Source organism: Protopterus annectens, chromosome 9.part0 (assembly GCF_019279795.1).
Source record: "Protopterus annectens isolate FY-2018-M chromosome 9.part0, PAN1.0, whole genome shotgun sequence".
In the NCBI taxonomy this organism is placed as follows: domain Eukaryota; kingdom Metazoa; phylum Chordata; order Ceratodontiformes; family Protopteridae; genus Protopterus; species Protopterus annectens.
In genome coordinates this window covers 646,665,970-646,691,275 of record NC_056743.1, presented here as the reverse complement: position 1 = coordinate 646,691,275, position 25,306 = coordinate 646,665,970, and the positions used below count along the sequence as shown (strand labels likewise).

At 38.5% G+C, this 25,306-nt stretch overlaps 1 protein-coding gene across 1 annotated transcript in view; it reads right to left on the bottom strand.

Moving 5' to 3' along the window:
- LOC122811402 (CCN family member 1-like) overlaps positions 1-25,306 on the bottom strand; it is a 140,681-nt gene that overhangs the window by 75,905 nt on the left and 39,470 nt on the right. Inside the window, exon 4 of the mRNA XM_044083234.1 lies at positions 10,578-10,778. Coding sequence (XP_043939169.1) covers positions 10,578-10,778 — 201 coding nt within the window. The remainder of the gene's footprint in view (positions 1-10,577; positions 10,779-25,306) is intronic.

Sequence of the window (25,306 nt, the reverse complement as noted above, 5' to 3'; positions counted from 1 at the left end):
TGAAAATGATACACATTGCAAATTTAATTTCTGATTTGTGCTTCGTGTTCAGTATTTGAAAATATATTTAAAGTACATGTAGGCCTATTATTTCAGCATTTACTCATTTAATATCTCAAATGGCCACACCTACTATTTTAGGAATATTTTATTTTGTGTTTATTAACTAGGGTAGAACACTGAAACAAATGAACTTTTTTCAGGCTCAGCCTATGAGCGTTTTCTCATTAAGTAATTTGGTCTGAGTCACACTGTAGGTAACTGGGGACTAAGGGAATCAAACTCTGGACCACAGGAAGCCACTCATTAATAGTTCAAAGTCTTAATTCTCTGTAATAATTGGCAGTTTATTTCTTTAATGTTTGAAATGACTGTTTGAATGAAGAAACTGCCTTGATTTGCCTTTGTAAAGCAGGTGTCTGTCTGTGGATGTGTGAATGAATGTGTGTGTGTGTGTGTGTGTGTGTGTGTGTGTGTGTGTGTGTGTGTGTGTGTGTGTGTGTGTGTGTGTGTGTGTGTGTGTGTGTGTGCATGTGCATGCGTGTGTGTGCGTGTGTGTGTGTGTGTGTGTGTGTGTGTGTGTGTGTGTGTGTGTGTGTGTGTGTGTGTGTGTGTGTGTGTGTGTGTGTGTTTCTGTGTGTAGTGTAACCATTCATATAGGAAGCATTACAGAAACATGAAGTCCAAACACTCAAAGACAAATGTCTTGGAACCCAAATGCCTGTATTCATGGGGTTTATGTTATAACATCGAAGTAGTAAAACATCGAATGTTATAATATTGAACCCAAAAAAGTAAACACTGAAAATAGCGAAGCTGCAGAACATCGAATTCTTTCCTAGGGAAAGAATTTGGTGGGCTGTTTCTGCCACTTTGCTGTTTCTCCATCATGGTACAAAGGTTACGGACCGGGTTAAGGTGTGTGTGGGAATGGGATAGTTAGGTACCTTAGGGTTAGGGAGTGGGTAAGGTGAGTGTGTGATAGTTAGGGGCCTTAGGGTTAAGGAGCGGGTAAGGTGAGTGTGCGATAGTTAGGGACCTTAGGGTTAGGAAGCGGGTAAGGTGAGTCTGCGATAGTTAGGGACCTTAGGGTTAGGGAGCAGGTAAGGTGAGTGTGCGATAGTTACGGACCTTAGGGTTAGGGAGCGGGTAAGGTGAGTGTGCGATAGTTACGGACCTTAGGGTTAGGGTTTGGGTTAAGGTAAGTGGATAGATAGTAGTGTATGTACGGTTTAGTGTAAGGTTAGAAGTAGCATTTTAAGTGTATATGTGTGGACTACTTTTTTTGGTGTGCTTGTGTTGTGTGTGTGTTTCTCGGAACAGCAAATTTTTTCCCTGGGAAAAAATTTTTTGTTCTGAGCTTTTGATTATATCACATTTCGACATTCCAAGTGCGACCTTATGGTGTTCGATATTTTGGGATTTTGATTATGTGATTTACACCCGTATTCATGGTACTTGTATGGCAAAATATCATGTTCAGCTCAAACGTAGCTAAATACAGGCAACATAACAAAAACTTGAGTTTTTTGGGAGGGCAGTGCTCACACACAACTCCTTATTTCTCTGACATTTAATTTTACTCTCCCTCTAATGTCACACAACCTTTGAAATAGGTATAGTCTTTAAGCTTGTAGAAATTCACGGAGGTTATGTGAAAATGACTACAGAATCAGTACCGAGGATGTGGATGGCACAGTCGCTCACTTTAATGGGTACAGGGGGCATATGCCCCTTCAAAATGGTATGACTCAATGACATTCTTCTTCCAGATTTACAATCACCACAACTTTGCCAAGTATTCAGACTGAAGAGTAATAATTTTTAATTCTGGATACTTTCATGACTGAGAGTTTATTCTCAGGATGTCATACTTTGAGTGCCCCCACATTGCTCATATACAGATACACACACACACACACACACACACACACACACACACACACACACACACTAGATAAACATCTCTCAAATGAACAAGGTTATAAACAATACATCTTTTTTGCATCTTAAAAAAATATGTTCTCAGCTGTTCTGCATTGAAAGTCTGTCGCATATTCATTGCTAAGAATTTGTAGCAGGTATCCATGACAAATAATACTGTCGTATTAATTTAAAGTGTTTTTTGTTAGTTTTTAAAGTACTTTTTATGTATAAAGTAACTAATATTAACCATTCCTCTCATTTGTTTCACATAATGAGAGGTGATGTTCCATAAAGATAGAATGCTGAGAGCTATGATCACAGGCACACACAAGCATGCACACATGCACGCCCACATGTGTACATGTGCGCACACACACACACACACACACACACACACACACACACACACACACACACACACACACACACACACGCACTCATGTATTTTTTTCTTCTACTGAATTTACTTACTTTAGCCTCATTTTTATTTTCACTTCTTAATTTTTTAAAGGGGGTATTAGGTAAAAAAGCAACCTCACTTTTTAAGCCTGGAGTGCAAATATAATTTTTTGCCGATTGCATGCTTGCTCCTTAAAGACATGTATATGGAGAGTGTATATGCAGATCACCTGGTTAAAAGCACTTGTTATGCATCTTTTACTATTTTTAGAGTTGATAATGTTAAAGTAGGTTAGATGTTAAGTAAGTTTTCATTTACCTAGTATTTGCTAAGAAGGTCAGAGAAAATACTTGAAATAGAAAGCCTTAACTAGTAAATAAGAAAACAGAGTGCACCTGAGAGTAGAACAGAATAAAGGGAGCAGTATAGGTTGAATGAGATGGGAAGAAGAGAGATAAGTGAGGCAGGGCCTTGACTCAGGGATGTTTTGGGGTAGCAGAGTATATGGAGTCTGCATCAAAATGGGGAAGCTTCAGAGGAGGGATAAGAAAGCTAAAGATGGCAGTGGATTGGCTAGACACATTACAAAGTATAGGCAGGGTCTAGATATGAGGGGGCAAATAAAGAGACAGGGCTAGACTGGAAAAGAAGGATGCAAACAGAGGACATGATAACATGGACAGAGATTGTCAGAGAAAAGCAGCAAATGGCATATCAGGGAAAACAAGGGAAGGGCACCCAGAAAACAAGTAAGAAGGAGAAGAAAGCCAAAGTAAATGATCACGGGTGGCCAGCAGTTATGTGTGCTGAAGTTAAGCCAAAGCCAGAGATGGCCATTAAAGGGAAACTGTCACAGCAAAAGTGAATACATTGAACAGGGAGAGCATTCATTCAAATGGAGGGATAGAGGCATGTCACAGAAGTAGAAAAGCAGGTAGCTACTCATGCAGTAGGCAAATGGTGAAATCATGTACAAAACATACAAGAGGAATAAAAAAGTGCATCTTAGAGCATAGCTGGGTGATATTACTATGCAGTTTAATGAATGTGAGAAGGAAAAGCTTCAAGCAGGGTTCAGAACAAGATGGTGGACATTGCAGGAATCAGAAAAAAGGGGTGGGAGAGAAGTGTGGAGGGGGAAAAGTGGTGCCAGGGTGAACTGTGTTTTGGAATGACAGAGAAACTAATTATGGTGGCAGAATAATGATCTGTGTGTAAGAGAGTGCATCAAATGTAAGAGAGCAGTAGAGAAATATTACCCTTTTAAGGAGGTGAGGTAGTAGCAAGGGTCAGAGCAGAAGGTAATCACCTCGATGATTAAGACACGAGTGCCCCCAGACAAATTAGGGGAAGTGGGTTAAACTTGTGGGGTACATGAATCTGCCAAAGTCATCTGGGAACTTCCATAGTCTAGGGTGGAGAGGAAATGGGAGATGACTGAGATCTTGGCCATAAGGTTCAATCAGATAACCATTAAGAAATATAATTCTGGATCTGATCCTAACCAAACTGGGGGAGGGGGGAGTCAGTGATGCCCAGATGAATGTGATATTAGTCAACAGTGATCAGCCACTGTGCTGTAGTGAAGAGGGATAGAATCCAAATGACTGTGTGGGTTGCCGTACTATTGCACGTCTATGAAGTATTCGAACTACAGATGTTTGAATACTTCATATGTGTGCAGTTTAAATGAGCAAACGTTATATTTGCCAATGGACTGTGCATTTGCAAATATAACATTCAAAGGGATGTACAGGGATCGCGGTACAGTGCGGTTAGGGAAATACATCCCTTTCCTCACTGTAGTGTGATCTCACAGTTGGAATATATAGTTGGGGGGGTGTGGCTTGTCCCCCTGCAAAATCTGGATATTAGGTGTGCTAGCTAGGGAGTAGTGGCAAGGGTGGCATTGCTGTTAAGTGCCAGAAATGTCGTGTCCGACATTTTCGGCATTAACAGCTGATTTTTGACATTAGGACGGTTAGGTTATGTGTACTTTCAACGAATTAGTTCACTGTTAAGTACCTTTTTTTTTTTACTTTTGAGATTTCAATAGTAAACCGACTCTGCGGGGTGGGTTATGAAGAGATGGGGAGTGGGTCAAAGATGATTTAGGAATGTGGGGGCCGATTCAGGGTATAAAAACATGAGAATATCTTAGAGATGGAGTACTTAAGGTTATAGACAAGATTTTAAGAAGAATTAAAAAGTGAAAAAGAGGAGAATGTTGATGCAGGTGTCAAGAATGTGTAGGTTGCAGTTAGGACAAAACACAGGGTAGAAAACAGCTAAAAGAGAGGTAGTGCACAGGTGGAGTAGGAACACAAAAATGAAGCAAACAGAATAATCAGAAAGGAGGTGAGGACAGAAGGGTGCAAGTCAAACATAATTTGTCAGAATGGCTCAAGAAGGAACCAACCTGGCTAGATTAAGAAAAGATGGGAAGGAGATCACAGAAGACAGTGAAAAGCACAAGGACTGAACAAATATTTCACCTCAGTCTTTACAAAAGAAAGGATGGGAAGAGGGCTATGTTGGGTAGGGAGTACAACAAAACGGGAAGAGCAGGTGTTGCATGCCAGAAGAGAGGCAGACGAGGTGGAAAGAGAACTGGCTACAGTAAATAAAGAGAAGGCACAGTGGCCAGTAGGACTGCCTCTAAGGGTCCTTTGGGATCTAGCCTATGCCATGGTTGACACCAGGACAAACATCTATAGCAGATTACTAGTGAGTGGAAAAGTACCCGAGGATTGGAAGATGGTAATAATAGCACTCTTGTATGTGTGTGTGTGTGTGTGTGTGTGGGGGGGGGGGCAGAAGAACTGCAAGCCTATTAGCTTACTTATTGATCAAAGCTGATCCAGATTTATGACTAGATTACAGGGGAGCAAATGAGCAGTACCTAGGTAAATTAGTGTCTTAAGCTGTGTCATAGTTTGGTGTCCCCCTTAAATGAAAGTTGTGGGGGGAAAAACTCTTCTACTGTTCTGAGTCTAAAATTTACCAATACTGCAAAATAAACCAACTCACTCACTCACTCATTCTTTTAAACAGCCACAATTGTTTATATGAATAAATAAATTGCCAGTACTCAATGAATACTAGCAAAATCCATTTCTGCCCAATCAGTGTGGTAGATTGTGGCTCCTCCCCCCAAATAGCTTGCATCCAGATTAGTTTCTACTTCACCTTGTCCTAGCTATGTATCTGGAGCCTTACAGTTGATGTAGCCTATCTAGATTTCACAAAGGCCTTTGATTCAGTGCCACATAGGTGGCTGCTAGAAAAAGTATAATGGCTATAGTGTGTATCAGTCTGTATATTGTACCTAGTCAGCCACTGTAGTCAGAGAACACGTGCATATAAAATTACTGAACATGTGTGAGATCAGTGCCATTTTATATAGTCATTCAGTGTGAGTGCAAACTTAAATGGAGATGCACATGTGAGTGTATTAGAAGTAATGAGTCAGTCGGTAAACTTATGAAGTTCAAGATATATGTTCCAGTTACAGCTCCTGATGTGTTTATGTACAATAAATGACTTGAACCCATTTACATACGTTTAGGTATGAAGCATGAGATTTTAAAAGAAAGAGGGTTTATAATACACAATTACACGGATTTAGTAATCAATGATGTTTATTTTGAACTTTTTAGTAAGGGAAATAAATTTGTACCCAGTTACAATATTGATGTGACACAATTAATTATTGAACTGAAGCTCTATATGAGAAAGTTAAATTTGAAATTATATTTCAATGGAAGTGAAGTAAGGGACATAGTTAACTATGAGCAAGAGAAAATAAAGAGAAAAAGTACATTCATCCCACCCCCAAATATGGAAATCAATTCTTTTGAGCATCTAGTAGAATATGAGTTTAGGAGAATATGCTCTCAGAACAACAATAGAGAAGACAATTTATCTAATGAGGAGAGAAATTTACTCAATGAATTAATTTCATCACACAAATACAGGTTCATGAGACCTGATAAGGGTGGTGGGATGGTGATTATGAGTAATGTGGACTATTGTTGCCAAATGTTGAAAATTTTGAATGATGAAAGAACTTACAGTAGAGCGACAAGGAATGAAATGAATAGGGCATATTACAAAATTGATCTGTTTTTACATGATGCATTATTCCAGGGGGTTATAAATGAAGTGGAATATGACTACCTCATGGTTAAATACCCTCAGATGGCTAGGTTTTTTGGGATACCTAAAACACATAAAGGAACTGAACAGCTACAATTTCGACCCATAGTTTCAGCCAAGGGGTCCAAGACGGAACCCTTGGCGGCTTTTGTGGACACTCTGTGTAAGGTAGCAGTAGTAGATGCAACCCATATCTTAAAAGACTCGTGGCATTGTCTTGAAAGGTTGAAAGAAGTGGAATTTATAGGGAATGAGTGTGTTAGTTTTCTGACAATAGATGTCATCAATCTTTTCTCAGTAATTCCACATGAACAAGGACTTGAACTTTTTTATGATAGTCTGTTGACCAGTCCAAGTTTTAATGTAGATAGGCTTGAGTTATGCTATGACTTAATGGGACTAATATTAAAAAACAATTACATCATTTTTGAAGGAGAAATATATCAGCAGTTAACAGGAGTAGCAATGGGGGCACGGTGTGCCCCTGTTTTTGCCAATTTAGTATTATTGGCATGGGAAAAAGAGCATGTCCTAGGTTCTAATTTTGTTAACAACATCATCTCCTACAATAGATTTTTGGACGACATTCTTATAATTTGGAAAGGGGATGAACAAAGTGTAATAGACTTTGTGGCATACCTGAATGGAACATCTAATTTTTTGAGATTTACCTATAAATGGGACAAGGATGTAGCCAATTACTTGGATATCAAGATTTTGAAAAATGGAACTGGAATAGGTAGTACCATATATAGGAAACCAAGTTATGCTAACTCTATGCTACATTATTTAAGTTGTCATCCTTTACACCAAAGGAAAGGACTGGTCAAGGGCCAAATGATTCGACTATCGAGACTTGTTAGCGATGAGGATACCTTTAGGTCAGAAATGTACACACTCATAGGTATGTTTTTGGAAAGGGGGTACCCAATTGGAATGTTGAAGAAACTCAAAAAAGAAATATATAGGAAGAGAAGGAGTAGATATTTGCCTATTTTGAAAAGTGAGAATGAAATTGGAATTACATCAATTTTGAAATCTAGACGGGCAAAGGGGAATTTGTGTGACGAAAAATCAAGGCTTACATTGAGATATAATAATAAAACATCAGAATTAAGTGACAATTTGAGGAAATTGTGGGAATACTTCCTGAGTAGTGAGGTCAAAGCTGTATTGGGAACAAAACCAGCCATAACATATGGTAGGGGATATAACTTAAAAGAAATATTGGAAAAAACTAGTCATGACTTTGTAACATCCAGTATGAAGAAATGTGGTAGATGTAAATCATGCAGATATATTTCTGTGGGAACCTATCTAAGTGTGGCTGGTTATAAACGTACTATTGCATGTCCGGGTACATGTAATTGTGTCACAAAAAACTGTGTGTATGTGGCATCGTGTATGTCATGCGAGGCATTTTATGTGGGCATGACAACAAGATGCCTCAAGGAGAGAATTAGGGAGCATGTTAACTCTATTAGAAGGAAGGATGAACACAACTCCCTTTACATGCATTCTAAAGTTTGTTCTACATACAAAAAATTTTTATTCTTTATTGTGGATAGAATAAAACCAAACAGTAATGGTGACACTGGGAATTGTGTAGCTTTACGTGAAACAGAGTGGCAGATAAGACTCAATGCCACAAGGTATCCTGGGTTAAATGAATGCATTGCATTAAAACCTGTATTAAAACATCGTGCTTCATTCATTTGAGGGAAAGAAGTATTCAACATTAAAATGTATTTTAATGTTTAATTGCACTTAGACTAAATGTAACTCAACTTGGGTGACAGTTTCTATATGTGTCAATACTATTGAAAAAACAATTTTTCATGAAATGTTTATATGATTAATATCAAGGTTTTGTACAATGAAGGGCTCAATAGGATGTAATTAACTTAATTTTATTGATTGTTAGTTAGGAAATTATTTTTAATTGATTAATTGATGAACAGTGGGTGTATATAAGGTAACCTGGGTGATGTTAGTAAATTGACTCTGATGAAGCCAGTTGACCTGGAGAAAGCGCTCAGTCTGTTTTGAACAACTGTGGATTAAATGGTGTTTTACTACATTCCTGGTCGGTGCCTCTTTGTTAGTATCTGCTAGCCTGTGGTTGATGGTCGTGGTGCTTTTGCTTGAACCCATTCCATGCCTCAATGTCTCATTTCAGTAAACGAGACATGCGACAATAGGACAATAGAAACTAAGGAAATGGATTGCTACCTTGTTTAAGGGGTTGTGATGAGAGTGATGATGCCAGTGAAGTGTCTACTCGAGTACTGAAGAGATCAGTTGGGTCAAGTACTCTTCAATGTATTTGTTACTGATATATCTGAGGGAAAAGAGAAAAGAATTAAACTCTTCATAAGCGACATGAAGTTAGGTACAGCAACAGAGAATAGAGGAAAGACTTGGAAAGGCAAAAAGAATGTAGTTGAAGCTAAATGCAGACAAAGATAAGGAATTGCATTTGGGCTACAGCCACTCTTTTGTGGTGTATCTGTTGGGGGGTAGATCAGTGGCAGAACACGGAAAGATCCTGAGGCTTCTGGTTCTGACATTTGTACTGGACTGTAATGTCTGCATAGGACTGTAATTTCCTATGCAGACCACCTCAAGGCCCTATCCCTGTATTCTGTCTCCTACAGGCTTTTGAGGGGAGAGCTATGCCTGGCATAAAGGGCATTATCAGACCCCACTCTGATAGATCTCCTGCATATCCACAATACAAACAACAGAATAATTACCCAATCTAAAGACTTAAACCTTGCCTGTGATATAAATAGGACCTGCTGGAGAGACAGGAATGTATCCCAGGGACTACCCCATCTCTGGAACAGGCTTCCCATCCATGTGAAGCAGAGTTCCTCCCTAACCCTATTCAAGTGCAACTTGGATAATTGGATGGGGAACAGGAAATTCATCCCTGGTTTGGCACCTGTGTCTCTAATGGACACAGGCAACCTGTAAATGGCTCATCTCCCAGGCCCCTGCTTGTAAATCTTTCATCTCCCAAGCCCCTGTCTACACTTATCAAGGGTACCAGAACTTGTCAGAGATTTGGGATGCATGGCTAGGCTTAAAAAGGCCCCTGTGGTTGTTAGTCTAGGAAACACCTATGAACCTATGAACCACAATGAGTAGAAGGACAGAGACACTTGCAGCAGCAGTCAGAAAATGGGGTGTATCGCCATGGGGCCTGACTTCAAAATAGGAGTGCTTCTGTTCCCCAGGCTCTGGTGAGGACACACCTTGAGAACTTTGGACATCACTATAGATCATGCAAGGAGAAGGACATGGCTCTGTGGAAGGAGTCCAGATGAAAGCCATCCCACAGGTTTGAAGGATGGATGGAGACTGTGTGACAAGAGACTGGAGGAACTGGAGTTCTTCTCATCAGAATCAAAAGAGATGATGCTATGTAATGTGGGTGCACAAGGTCATATAATGAGATGAAGTGGTCTTCCCAAACAGGAATGATGGGAAGGAGAGACCACTGGCAACAGATTTTATGGCACAACTACTCCTTGGAGAGTAATAGTGGAAAAAAAGGTAAACCGGACTAGATATAAGAAATTAGTTATATACTCAGTATTTTACGAATTTACTGATGAGCTGTTGTATTCGGAACCCCAAAATGACATATTGTCTCAAACCTGATATCAGATTTTCCCATTTACTAACATATAAATTTAGCCCACTGCCGTAGCCCAAGTTTTTCATGAAGACAGACACAGTAGTGTCCAAGCATGTGCAGCTTTGAATCATATTCCAGATATCTCTGAATGGGATTTTCTTCCATAACTTCATACCTCTTTTCTGTATTATGTATTTTCTAATAAACGTTATTTTTACTAAGCAAATTGTACTAACTGCCAAACAAATACTCCACTTAGTTCAAAGTCAGAAATGTCTACCGTGCCTGTTATAATTTGTTATCACTATACTAAAACATCTCAGAGTTGTTGCTCTCAAAACTCAGTCTCAGGTTTATTCCCAGTGAAACATGTAGTAGCATATTCAGAAACAAAGAAAAGTCAAATTGTCATTCTGTCCAAAAAACAGCTGAAAGTTGTCAACTCACCTTTCTCCAAAGGAATTGCATTGAAGCTGGCTTTGGATGCCATATTTGTTTTTCCAAAGCCGTCAAAATTGTTCTTGCTTGACTTGGAGTGAGCAGTTTCTTGCTTCTGCATCACCAGTTTCCCCTCATGAGGTGCTGTGACTTCAATTCTGTTGGATTCATGGTTTTCACACTGCCATTCCTTACAGCATTTTCTGGGTACTAGTGACAAGATACATTTACATAGATTAATTATCACCATAACCGGCACTAGTGACAAGATACATTTACATGGATTAATTATCATCATACCTGGGCACTAGTGACAAGATACATTTACATGGATTAATTATCACCATACCCAGGAACTAGTGACAAGATACATTTACATGGATTAATTATCACCATACTCGGCACTAGTGACAAGATACATTTACATAGATTAATTATTACCATACCTGGGCACTAGTGACAAGATACATTTACATAGATTAATTATCACCATACCCAGGCACTAGTGACAAGATACATTTACGTAGATTAATTATCACCATACATGGGCACTAGTGACAAGATACATTTACATAGATTAATTATCACCATACCCAGGCACTAGTGACAAGATACATTTACGTAGATTAATTATCATCATACCTGGGCACTAGTGACAAGATACATTTACATGGATTAATTATCACCATACCCGGGAACTAGTGACAAGATATATTTACATGGATTAATTATCACCATACCCAGACACTAGTGACAAGATACATTTACGTAGATTAATTATCACTATACCCAGGCACTAGTGACAAGATACATTTACGTAGATTAATTATCACTATACCCGGGAACTAGTGACAAGATATATTTACATGGATTAATTATCACCATACCCAGACACTAGTGACAAGATACATTTACGTAGATTAATTATCACTATACCCAGGCACTAGTGACAAGATACATTTACGTAGATTAATTATCACCATACATGGGCACTAGTGACAAGATACATTTACATAGATTAATTATCATCATACCCGGGCACTAGTGACAAGATACATTTACATGGATTAATTATCACCATACCATGTCTATGATACACATTACCTGTTGCAGTAGTTTTGCACTCTTGTTGCAGACATCTCTGGAATCATTAAAAATAAACAATACAAAAATGATAAACATATGTGATATTATTTAAAAATATATATCTTGTCAAAATATAGGTTAATGCTTGGAATAAAATAGCTAAGAATACACATACCTCGTCTGATTTTTCAGTTGGAAAATAAAGTTTTAACAGCCGCGATAAAAATAATATAAATAGTGGAAACAGTTTACTAAGAAAATACTCATAGCCAGAAGGCAGGACTAGTGAGATATATATGCTAGTACCACAAACAAGGCATCATATTTATCTTTGGTGCACCTTTGTCATAGCTAAGGTACACTAATGTAATGCCTTTAACAGAGACATCTTTTACATGATCTTTGTTTGTCGAAGGCAGTTCAAAACATGGCAGTGAAATTTCTTTGCTGTATGTTTACTTTAGTATTCTGCATATTCTTTAACTCAGTTACAGGAGGCAGTAAATAGCAAAATGTGCTTGATCTTCTGAACTGTGAAGTTCTATACTAGTGGAAGTAGGTCAATGGAAGGACTGACCTATGAAGCCGTATACTAATGGAAGTAAGTCACAGGAAGGACTGAGCTATGAAGCACTATACTAATGGAAATAGGTCAGTGGAAGGACTGACCTATGAAGTCGTATACTAATGGAAGTAGGTCACCGGAAGGGCTGACCTATGAAGCCCTATACCAATGGAAGTAGGTCACTGGTAGGACCTATGAAGCCCTATAGTAATGGAAATGGGTCACCGGAAGGACTGACCTATGAAGCCGTATACTAATGGAAGTAGGTCAGTGGAAGGACTGACCAATGAAGCCCTATACCAATGGAAGTAGGTCACTGGCAGGACCTATGAAGCCCTATAGTAATGGAAATGGGTCACCGGAAGGACTGACCTATGAAGCCCTATACTAATGAAAATAGGTCACTGGAAGGACTGACCTAAGAAGCACTATAGTAATGGAAGAAGGTAACCAGAAAGGACTGACCTATGAAGCCCTATACTAATGGAAGTAGGTCACAGGAAAGGTTGACCTATAAAGTCCTATACTAATGGAAATAGGTCAATGGAAGGACTGACCTATGAAGCCATATACTAATGGAGGTAGGTCACTGGAAGGACTGACCTATGAAGCCCTATACTAATGGAAGTAGGTCACTGGAAGGACCTATGAAGCCCGATACTAATGAAAGTAGGCCATTAGAAGGACAGACCTAAGAAGCACAATACTAGTGGAAATAAGTCAATGGAAGGACTGACCTATGAAGCCCTATACTAATGGAAGTTGGTCACTGAAAGGACTGACCTATGAAGCCCTATACCAATGGAAGGAGGTCAGCAGAAGGACTGACCTACAAAGCAATATACTACTGGAAGAAGGTAACCAGAAAGGACTGACCTATGAAGCCTTATACTAACAGAGGTAGGTTACTGGCTATGAAGCCCTATACTAATGGAAGTAAGTCACTGGAAGGACTGACTTATGAAGCCCTATAGTAATGGAAGTAGGTCACTGGAAGGACTGACCTATTAAGCCCTATACTAATGGAGGTAGGTCACCAGAAGGACTGACCTATAAAGCCCTATACTAATGGAAGTAGGTCACTGGAAAGACTGACCTATGGAGCCCTATACTAATGGAAGTAGGTCACCAGAAGGATTGATCTATGAAGCCCTATACCAATGGAAGTAGGTCACTGGAAGGACTGACCTATGAAGCCCTATAGTAATGGAAGTAGGTCACTGGAAGGACCTATGAAGCCCTATACTACTGGAAATAGGTCACTGGAAGGACTGACCTATGCCCTATAGTAATGGAAATAGGTCACTGGAAGGACCTTTGAAACCCTATATTAATGGAAGTTGGTCACTGGAAGAACTGACCTATGAAGCCCTATTCTAATTGAAGTAGGTCACCAGAAAAACTGACCTATGAAATCCTATAGTAATGGAAGTAGGTCACCGAAAGGACCTATATTAGAGGAAGTTAGTCACTGGAAGGACTGACATATGAAGTCCTATACTAATGGAAGTAGGGCACTGGAAGGATCTTGGTGTCCTCTGTCACTCATGTTTCACTCTTTATTCTTCTGACAGTTGTTTATTTTGTCTTCCTAGGCTGGGGATAAGTGTATTTAGCAGTCAAGCATTTGCATTTACAGTGCTTACCCTATGTTGATTTTCTTAGATGCGTAGATGATATACCTGTATAGGGTTTGTTGAAGTGCTAAATGCATTTTGTTAATTTAAGAGTCAAGTGCCTAATCTAGAAAACATTTTCCATGTGCCGACTTCCTCAACTAATTATTATTCACCTTTAATCACTCCATAAATCTCTTTCCTATTTCTCCAGCACTTCAAAAAAATTCAGCTATTTATTTTGATCTTTAGGTTTTAGCATTCTTTAAAGATTTTTAATTTAAAGAAATTAACTGGAATAAGGTGAATATATATATATATATATATATATATATATATATATATATATATATGTATGTATATATATATATATATATATGTATGTATATATATATATATATATATATATATATATATACAGATGTGTGTATTTAGACAAATTATGACACAGAATGAAAATACAGGCAAATAACACAAAATGTACATAGCCTGATATGTCACCATAGTTCACATTTTGTTTCCCTTCTATATTCAGGTAATTTGCTTTTAAATCCAGCCAGACTGTCTGCTGCTTTTTGGTTATCAAGTGATTCATTTCCATTGTCAGCACTCTCTCAACTGGTTTATTGATCTGGATCTCCTCTGAAGCCCATCAATGACAGCTCCCTTAATGTATTCTTGTCCTCTTAATCCCAGTGATACAGGCACTCTTATTTAGTAAGTTTTTAAAACATTTATTAAATCATCTCTTAGTCTTAACCATCTCTTAGTCTTCTGTAACTTAAACTGCAATCTCTCAGAATTTTAAGTCTATCATGAAAGACATGATAATTCTTAGTTTTCAGGTTCTTAGTAAACATACACTTACCTCTAAATTCAAACATTTTATTTAATTTCTAAATGTGGCCACAGTGCTGTGCCATACTAAAATTTAATTTTTATTTTGTTGGTGAATGTTGGTAACAACACTTCAAGGTATCTAGACTTTATAAAGTATAGGCAAGCATATAGAATCCATAAAATTTCTTACAAATACTGGGATGGGTTCAGAGTCATTATCTGTGGCTTCTACAATTGTTCAATGCAGGTTATTCATTTAGCAAAATGGAGAGAATCTCCTGTTCAAAGTCGTAGTAAAGCTACGCAGGGAAATACCTCAGTGACTTATTGCTAGGTCTTTGAATCAAACAATGTGTTGTCAGATGTTACCATACTAGTGTTTTCCCTACCAGCCCACACATATCAGTGGCATAGGCACCTCCCCAGCATATGCACATGCACACACGCTCTCACACACACACACACACACACACACACACACACACACACACACACACACACACACACACACACAAGTGCATATAAATACCCATGGCTTTGCAATAGTGACCTGTACCACTACTACTCCCACAGGAATAATTGTGTGGAAGCAGTCAAAAGATGGCATTTACTTTTTTCCTCCTACAGAAAACTGTAACTTGGCAGAGTGAGTCATTAATTGATAGTTGTGGCCGTGAGGAGATAATAGTAGTGGGAGAACTATCTCTGAGATGGAAAGACTGACTTTGATGCAAAACTTTCTGAATTTAAGTTTCTGCATCGCAGTAAGTCTTTTTAAATCCAATTGGCTGTCCTTATGTTCATCAAGTTTTAATCTAGTGTCTATGAAAATACCTAGATGTTTCTGTTTTACAGATTTTTTTCTAAATTAATGGTTTCAGCTTATACATCAGTGTCCTTTACACATTTCCAGAATTTAGTTTTCAACCATGAACCTAAGTTTCAGGTTTTATTTTTTCTGCTGATAGATTTATATATATATATATATATATATATATATATATATATATATATATATATATGCATTTTTGCCTCTTTTAAAAATGAATTGGGGGTCTGATTCCAATCGTTAATGATGGTCCAGTTCTCTTTCATGATTTTGTATCTGTCTAGGTGGACTAGGACAAAGGTTATGCTCATGCTCTATTTCCTTGATTTATTTTTAGGATCCTTAAAGAAGTTCATACTACATGTCTATAGGAACTTCTATAAAGTCCTAAAAATGAATCAAGGAAATACAGTGTGGCCATTCCTTTTGCCCTAGACCATCTAGATATAGTCAAAATCATGAAAGAAACTGGGTCGTCATCAAAGGCAGTAATACACACACACACGAGAAACTCAAACCTCTTTGTATGCCCTTCTTCTTCTTCTCTCGGCTTTTCCCGGTTAGAGGTCACCACAGCGGATCACCTGTCCGCTCATGATTGGCAGTGGAGTTTTACGGTGTTGAGTTCCCAGCCCGGCACCCAACCTTCCACAGAAGGCACACACACGCACGCACTCATGCCTAGGGCCAATTTAGAGTGTCCATTCCATCTAGAGCATGTCTTTGGGATGTGGGAGGAAACCAGAGCACCTGGAGGAAACCCACGCGGCCACAGGGAAGACATGCAGACTCCACACAGAAGGCACTCCAGCCGAGGATCAAACTGGAGAACCTCTTGCTGTGAGGTGACAACGCTAACCGCTGCACCACCGTGGCCACCCTAATACAAGGAAAAAATATTTCAGCAAATGCAGAGCAGACATCAGCACTGAGGTGTGCATCTATAGGGCTCAATGCATATATCCTTGTAGCTAAATGGGTAGAGGTGCAGCCTCATGAGCAGTAGGTGCAGGGTTTGAATACATGCAAGGGAAAATAAGCATATATTTAATATAAGCTCCGTGGCGCATCTGATAACTGCGTGACACTATAGTACAAATAACTAGATAGGTAGGGGTTCTAATCTCAATACTGACAACTGTGTGTTTGTGTGAGAATCATATCCTGTGTGGGTTATAATATAACATTTAAGGGGTTGGGGGTTGGCATAATGATTAAGGTGTTTGCCTCACAGACACAAGGTACAGAGTTTGATTCTCATCTTTGAAAGGAAATTGGCTAGGCTTAAATGACCTGGAGGGGCAGTAAGCCTAGTACTTACCTGTAAGCCTGTAAAATGTGCATCACTCTTTGTGGACAGATCTATAAAAAAACTGTGATTCAAATTTCTCAACACTTTTCAGACATAAAACATGAAGTCCAAAGGAATGCTGTGGCAAAACACTCCATGGAGGTCACAGGCCACTCCAGCTTTAAATTCCATATATTGGAAAAAAATCATGAACAAACCCCTTGGTGGAAACAAACAGGCATTCATAGAAAAAAGAGAGATGGAATGGCAAATAAGTTATAATGCATATGATAAATCTGGTCTGAATTTTGGATGCATCATCAAGAGTGTCCTGCAGCTGAAAAAAATAAACCACCTGTCTTTTTATTAAATCTTCTTTCATGTGAGATTTCTTTTTATGCTATTTATTTCTGTTATAGAATAATTCACTCATACGATTAATCCCAAATGTGCTATTAAACAGAAGCAATGCTTATTCCTTTCATGTTCTGGGTACTTATTAAATCTTTACTAGGATACCCTAATCAGCCTTACATATACTACAAACCAGGATTAATGCTGACAACCATTAGCCCCAGTAAAAATGGGTATGGTGTTCTGACCTTTCAAATAATTAATTTCTGATTTATGGTTTATCACGTTTTAGATATCAGCAAGATGTTTTGAGTTAACCAGTTTTCTGATGAAGCTTTGGGTCCTGAAGCAAAGGTGTTTTTACTAATTTTCTTCTGGGAAGTGTTATTTTCTGTGTCATGATTCATTGTGATCAGTTGAACTCCGAATGGAGCACTGGGCCCCACATCAGAAAGAAAACACATCAGTTAAGCCCTTTGTTCCAGAAAAGAGGACACATAACCCAAAGGTTCCCATGACCTAATTCTTAGTAGTTACAATTTATTGATTTCTCTTGTGCCACCTTTGACTTTTTCTGAAAAAATAGAAAAACAAAAATAAGAATTGGAATAAGAATATAATTGTAATAAATGCTCTTATGTTAAGTGGGTTTCTGGAGAATAACAGCTGGTCTAATCATATCACCTGTGCAAATTGAGAACTAGGATTTCACTCCAATCAGGCCGAGAGCTAATCTGGACCAATCAGACCAACTATGCAAATTTTGGACTAGCCTTTCTCTCCATTCAGGCTGAGAGCTAGTCTGGACCAATCATTCTATAGAGTCAGTCAAACTAACCTCTAATGGTAACAGCTGTCTTCCACCGTACCCCACACCCTGTTCTGAAGCATTTAAACAAGTCAACTAAATGTAATCTCATTCAATAAAAACCTATCCAATGAAGCCTACTGTACAAAAGTGCTCATAAGGAAACTCAATAAGCTGGACAACATTAAGGATCATTCAGACTGTCCCACAATTTTATTTTTATCTTTTAGATAGAATCTGGAAAAGAGTCGATTTATAAGAATTCCAGTGTAGACTGATCAGAAATTTGAAAGGATCTACCAGTGTAATTGGCTTTCCTTTCTTTAGTTTCACTTTATGTGTAATATATTACTAATTACTGTTGCATACTAGGTTGGAGGCATCTATGTTATATGTAATTTAGCTGTTATTTAATGTTGTTCATTAAGTAATAGGAGTCTTTAGCAGAACATAATCTATAAATAAGCTTGCCTGTGTGACTATGGATTATGTTGCTTCATGAGTATAAATTAAATTAAAAGCTATGATAACATTTATTTATTTTAATTTATTAATATTTTAATAACCAGGTTGTCCAGTTGGGTTGGTGTCAATTTTTAGTGGATGCCTAGTAGTAAACATTTTTGGTATATTAAAAACAAAACTTGCCAAGAAAGCCACAGGCAAACTCCAACCAACACACATTGGTTGGAGTTTGCCTGTGACTTTTTTGGCAAATTTTGTTTTCAAGTTTTAGTTTGTTTTTGTACGCTGTTTCATTTTTGGTATATTACATCAAATATGGTAGAAGAACTGCATCTAGTTCATCATAATTCATGGTGTTTAGATCAGAAGAAACCCCACAGAGGTTTTATGCTGTGAATTATACACTAAGTAAAATAAGGGTAGCTGAAACATTAGGCATGACTGTTTTTGCAGTTAAAAGTGTTTTTAGTATGCAGTATATTTTAGGGTTTCCTTCCAAATTCATATACATTTTTGGATAATCTGATGTTCTTTTATAACCTGTTCCAAATACCTCAGCATAGGTTCATAGGTAGGTACTAGGCTATCGGCCCAAGGGCCTAAGTAAGCCTAGCCAACAAGGTTCCCCGACTTACGCCACCCAAGAAAGTTAATTTCCTGTGCCCCTGTCGAGCAGAGCCACAGAATTGATCCCCGGGGTGTATTTCCTATTTTCCATCCACTCATCAAGATTTTTCTTGAAGAGTGCTAATGAGGAACTTTGCTTGACATAGATAGGTAGCTTATGATTATAACATCAACATTCTCCACAAAGCTTTTACCTTCTTGTCTTTTGTACATATGTCTTTCACAATATCTACATTTTTCTAGATGCAGTGTAGTAGAAACTGTTACAGTACTGCTAACTATGTGTGTTGATTCATATGGAAAAAAAAACAGTAGAAGACAGTTAGGTTAGAATTTAAACTGGGCTCTTTATCCAGGTCAAAGTGGCAAGTCCTTGCTGGCACAGAGTAGGAAAATCTGGCATATTTGTGGTAACCACATAGAAGTTTGCTTGTATTTATTGTGGACAGGCCAATACTACCATGAAAGAATTTAGGGCTCTGCACCTCAGTAATGAGTTCACATCCACACCTGGGCAGAAGGATGCCCCCCACATGATAAAAAACAGCCTAGCATGTTCTTACAGTTTTTTTTAACAGTAAAGCCAACATGATTGTTTAAAGATGAGAAATTTTCATTCAAGATGCCTAAATACATAGTACTGCCTATGCAAGAAGTCTTGGTCTTCAGCATTGTTTGAGGACATATCCAAACCTGGAGGGTACTTTAGGGAGTTGTGGTTGCTATAGAAAATAATGGTTCTACTTTTATTAGAATTTAACATGAGATATGATTTACTGAGCACATTTTCAAGCTGAGGAAATCCAGCTTGAAGTTTATCCTGGTCAATGGTGTGTGACTTTACTGCTGCATAATAAAGACGTATTGTCTGCTGGGTCACCTGAATGTGACTGTTGGAACTCCATTACAAGATGTGCAGATATTGGCATCAAACTAGATGAGTTAAACCCACCAAAGTTGGGATGACATCAATTGAAAAAGCATAGCATCTGCACCTCCTGGGGGAACTTCAGATTCCCCTAACACACCTTCCTTCTTATATATATGCACAACTACAAAGAAAAGAAAAAACTACTAAAACTGAAAAAAAAGGTTTTCAGAACTGTAATCTTGCAGTGCAATTACATAATGTAAAACACTTTTGGGAACTGCATTTTTAGAGAGCTGGCTTTGGAAAAATGGGATTCCACTAGTTAAATTTCATCAGAACGTAGGATTCCCACAACCTGGAGACATGAAAGCCAAAACTGAAAAGATGGTGTACATCTCTGTAATATAAGGCAAAAATGTTGTCCTATGATCAGGTGTAATTAATTAATTGGAACACAGACTATCAGGAGAGTGTGGCAGTCTAGGAGCACGTGGAAATCTTAGCATCTCTCTTTCCCCAGTATTAAAGAAACAAATAGTTAATAGTAACATATATAAACAGAACTCATTTTTGTTTTGATAGACAATCTTTTAAGACACATCATATAAGATCCATCAAGAGAACGTGGTGGCTCAGTGGTTAGCATTGTCGCCTCACAGCAAGAGGCTCTCCTGTTCTATTCTTGGCTGGTGGGCCTTCTGTGCGGAGTCTGCATGTCCTCCCTGCAGTCAAGTGAGTTTAAAGACATGCAGGTAGGTGTGAGGATGTGTGAGTGTACCTTCTTTGAAGGTTGGGCACTGGGCTGGCAACTTGACACTGTAAAAATTCACTGTCAATCATTAGTGGACCGGAGTTCCACTGTGGCAACCCCTAACCAGGAAAAGCTGAAAGACAGTTTATATAAGAGCCATCAAGACAAGCGAGGTCTTAAAGTTGTGCAACTATCACTACAGTAAAGGCAGTGTTGATATGTGACTATAGAGTGAATAATAAGATTTGTGAGCTGTTTGCACTGATTCAGGAGGACTTCTTGGATATTTCCCAGTTACTGAGCTACATTGTATTCAGAATCATGGCTAGCATATTAATACTACGGACTGGGAAAGGAAGGTTTGTCAAGCTAATTCTCTTCATAAAGTAAGAACTAAGTCAACATAGTTGTAGAATATGCCTGCACTGGTGATGCAGAAGGATAAAGCTCTGGGATATGACCCAGGTGATCTGAGTTTGATTAGTGTCTCAGGTACTTGGGGGTGCAGACAAGGAGGTTGGACATTCTCAGCCACCCTCAGAGGGAAGGATATATCAGTGAGCACTTGGGGAGCATGCCTTATAGGCAGGCATGAGCTCCATAATGCAGTCCTGGGAGACTGTGATCACATATCCTGATAGGGCGTGGGATAGTCAAGATGGCTTACACCCCTTGCAGAAGTAAGGGGCAGTTCAGATTGTGACACAGCCATTGCACTTCCAACCCCCTAGAGTGCAGAACTAAACATGCACAAGGGAGTTAGGGCTAATAGAAAAACCCTTATTGCTGCACAGATGAAGGCGTCTGTGAACAGCTCTTACCCAAGGAGAGAAGGGATTTAATGATCAAACAGGTAGAAGGGGAAAGACAAAGAATTGTTTGGGAAAGGAAGAACTATGCATCATTTTGTGAAAAGGGAAGGGAAAATATGGTCAAGGAAAGGAATTATTTACAGGTTTCCCTAAAAAGAAGAAATCTACATGACAGATCAGGGAAAAAAATCTTAGACTGGAAGAACTGGGAAAGTACTGTTGAAGGGAGAACCTGACTATGTCAGTGGTGTACATGAAGCAAACAGCACTGTAACTCACTCAGAAGGAGGCCATTGATGGGCCTAGTGCTCAGTACTGGAGCTGAAAAAAAATCAGAACTGGAAACAATGCTCATCTCTGAATAAATAACATTACACAATAAAAAGCACCATAAATGGTGCTTTATAAACCGGTCATACAAAAATTAAATGGATTTACATGATCCAAATTTGTCAAAATAAGCTAGTGCCTAAGCATAGCATTATAGCAAAAGCTTGAAGGGCAGGGATTGAGAAACAGTGGAGAAGAATCAGAACTGCTGTTACACAGGAAACAGATCACTGCATGAAGTCTAATAACAAAACAAAAAAGAAGAATAAACACTGTGGATCTCAAGGAATGTGACAGAAAAGGTCACTGTGGAAAGGAAGCCATTTCAAAAATGTAAAGAAATTCAAAGGCAACACGACAGGAAACTCAATTAGCTGAAGCAGAAGGAAACATGAAAAAATAATCAGAATAATAAAGGCTCATATACCAATGAAAACATTAACTACTATCAGGAATGAGGATAAGTCAGCCTATAAGTATGTAACCAAAATAAGGACAGGATGGTGAAGCTTAGGAAAAAAAACAGGAAGTGCTGTGGAGCTGGTCACATGGGACAGTGGAATACAGAATGGGTACAGGTGTATTTTTTTCACAAAAAATAGGATACTAAGGGGAACAAGGGTTTTAGGACATTTCCAAAAGTGCCAAATCCTGAACAGCTTTAAATCATGTATTTAAAAAATATATATATTACTAGAATGACAAGTGAACAATGAGTTTCCTGCTCTTGGTCAAGCTGTGTTCCAGTGAAATGGGAACGTTTGACTAATTTCATCATTCCCTGAGTTTCATCAAAGTAGGGCTGTTTAATCATAGAACTCTGGAGATAAGGAAGCATCAATGTAATTCCAGTGTTGTGCAGTTTGAAAATCACTATTAATAGAGATGCAGTGTGGAGAATGCAGTAGAGGCAATGTTGTTTTTGTTATAGTTGACAATTTGCAATATCAACTATCTTCTTTCAATAGAATTTTCAGCAAATGTTTACTCTATGGTTAGCCATATATTTATCAACCAATACAGCTGACCATTATTTCAAATATATGAAAAGCTCCAGCTCTCCAACTCAGGTGTCCAGGGTTAAATTAGCATCCCTGGAACTGGAGAAACCATGCCGGGAGGAGAGGGGAGGGTATAGCCCACTCCCCTCTCCTAGAGAGTCGGGAGGGTGTGTACTTGAGGGTACACTGGGTGCTCTGGTTTCTCTAGTGGAGACCATAGAGATAACAGTTCCTGCTTTGGGAGGAGAGACATGTCTGCCTTGAGTAAAATGCCCCTTTCAGAAATGAAGGAATTCCAGTGTCCTCAACTCATTACATGCCCCTCTCATATGCTTCATTGAGTGTAGTTGCGGGAGTTAGGGCATAAATAGAGAAATGATGTCTGTCTGAATGATGGCCCCCTCCCAGTTGACCTTTGCCCTGTAATGGGGAATGAATGTGACAAATGACAGGGAAGGGACTGATAACAGTAACAGACAGTGGGGACAAGGACAAAAAAGACAAAGTAATCATTTAAGTAAAGACCTATTATGCCACATATCATGAAAAATATTCTAAAGGAATGGCTAGTGTAGACCTTTGTAATACTGAAACATTACAAAAGCATTAAATCATTGCAAAATATTTATTACTGTCTAACAGCTAAGAATTCTGCAAAAATGAAACTAGTTAAATCAATTTTTTTCCACTTCATAGGGAGGCAACCCTCCTTTACTGCCCATGTGAGGGCACATCCCATTTATGTACCTTTTCACTCCCAGGTCACACAACCCTGTGGGAAAATGGAATACTTTGTTTTGTTGAAACACCACATACTTCCTCTTTCCTAAAGCGTGTACAACCTCAGAGTGCGAATATAAAGTCAGGGTGTTATGCAGGGCAGGGGGTTGCAAAAGTTACAGAAATAACCACTAATGTTTTTCTTAATATGAGATCATTCAGTCTATAGCAGCAATGTTTGATGAATGTCATTCTATCTTTTGTGGTTATAGAGCAGACATATTTCTTGTGGTGTTATGTGTCAGTATAAGGAAATATTTTTATGACAAACAGCTAATCTGAACTATGCACTCATTGCTACTACAGAAAGGAAGTGACCACAAAAGTTGCAGAAATAACTAACAATTGTATTTATGGAAATACACAGTCTCTAGGCATGGGTGTCATTCTTGCAATGTGTGCTTCTAGCTGTAGTACATACAGGAATTCCTGAAGCATTATGACCTACTTGGCCATACAATGAAGCACTTCTAGAATCCGGAGCATCACTGAATGATGCATAACTATTACTGAAATCAGAAAGCAAGTTATTTTAACCATTTGTACTGATGGTATTTTTAAGTGGCACCATTTTAAAGGTAGTAGACCCCTGACTGTAGACTAAATATCTAATTTGTTTGCTATTAAAATTAAAATATTTGAATACTAATAAGTACTGTTAAAGTAAAATTCCTTTGGTATTGTCACATCTGAGCTATAGAGTATTTTGGTAGTTATACTGGCAATTTTACTGGATTCTCAGCTGAAACATGAAATGTTGCCCGGGGATAACCATGCCAAACAGCAAGAGTCATAAATAGGGCAGATGCTCTGTGAAGAGCCACCAAAGGGTCACAAGATCTGCTCTGGAAGTCCTGTGTGAAAAGGTTAACGAAACACCACGTGTACATACTTGAGGAAAGGTTGGACAGATGACATGTGATGAAGAAATTTAACATTATCACTATAGGTCATGAAGTCATGAGTCAATGACTTTCAAGGAATTGTGTCTGAATACTTCAGAAACGGAATGGAAACAACTCAGATGAGGTACATTTTGTTTTCACTGAGAGGGTTATCCATGTTTAGTGAAACATATTATAAAAGGTAGTATGGCAGTGACAGGAGATGTCAAACTCGCATGGGACTGACATAGAACTATCCTGGAGAGAAAGCATAACCTAAATGCAAGTTAGAACGCAAAGTTATATGGAATGGATAAAGGTAGAACTTGTTGGGCCCAAACAGTCTTTTCTAACATCTCTTTCTAATTTATAATGTTAACTGCTTGCTAATCTGAGAAAATCCCTCTCATCAAACTCCTTTTCCTCTCCTTTCTCACCACCTTTTCTATAGTCACCTACTTATCTTATTTACTAATTCCACGACTTTGAGTTTTCTCACAAGACTCCTGTGTGGCACAGAATCAAATGGCTTCCTGAAATTCTTCTTGCCCACGTCTTACGTTGTCATATCAAGAAATGTATGGAATTGTTTGACATGACACTTTTTTGTGAAATTTGTGTTGACGCATGCAAAATACTGAACTTGCACCCGGAAAGCTGATCAACATACACCCCAGTTTTTTTTCCCTTACATTTTCCTTGCTGCCAAGGCTATGCTCATTTGTCTGTGGTCACAAGCATATTTGCTTCTGATGTGATATAAACAGACGCCAAATCATGACGAACATTTTCCTGTTCAGTTCCAGTTCAAACAGATCTAATAAAATG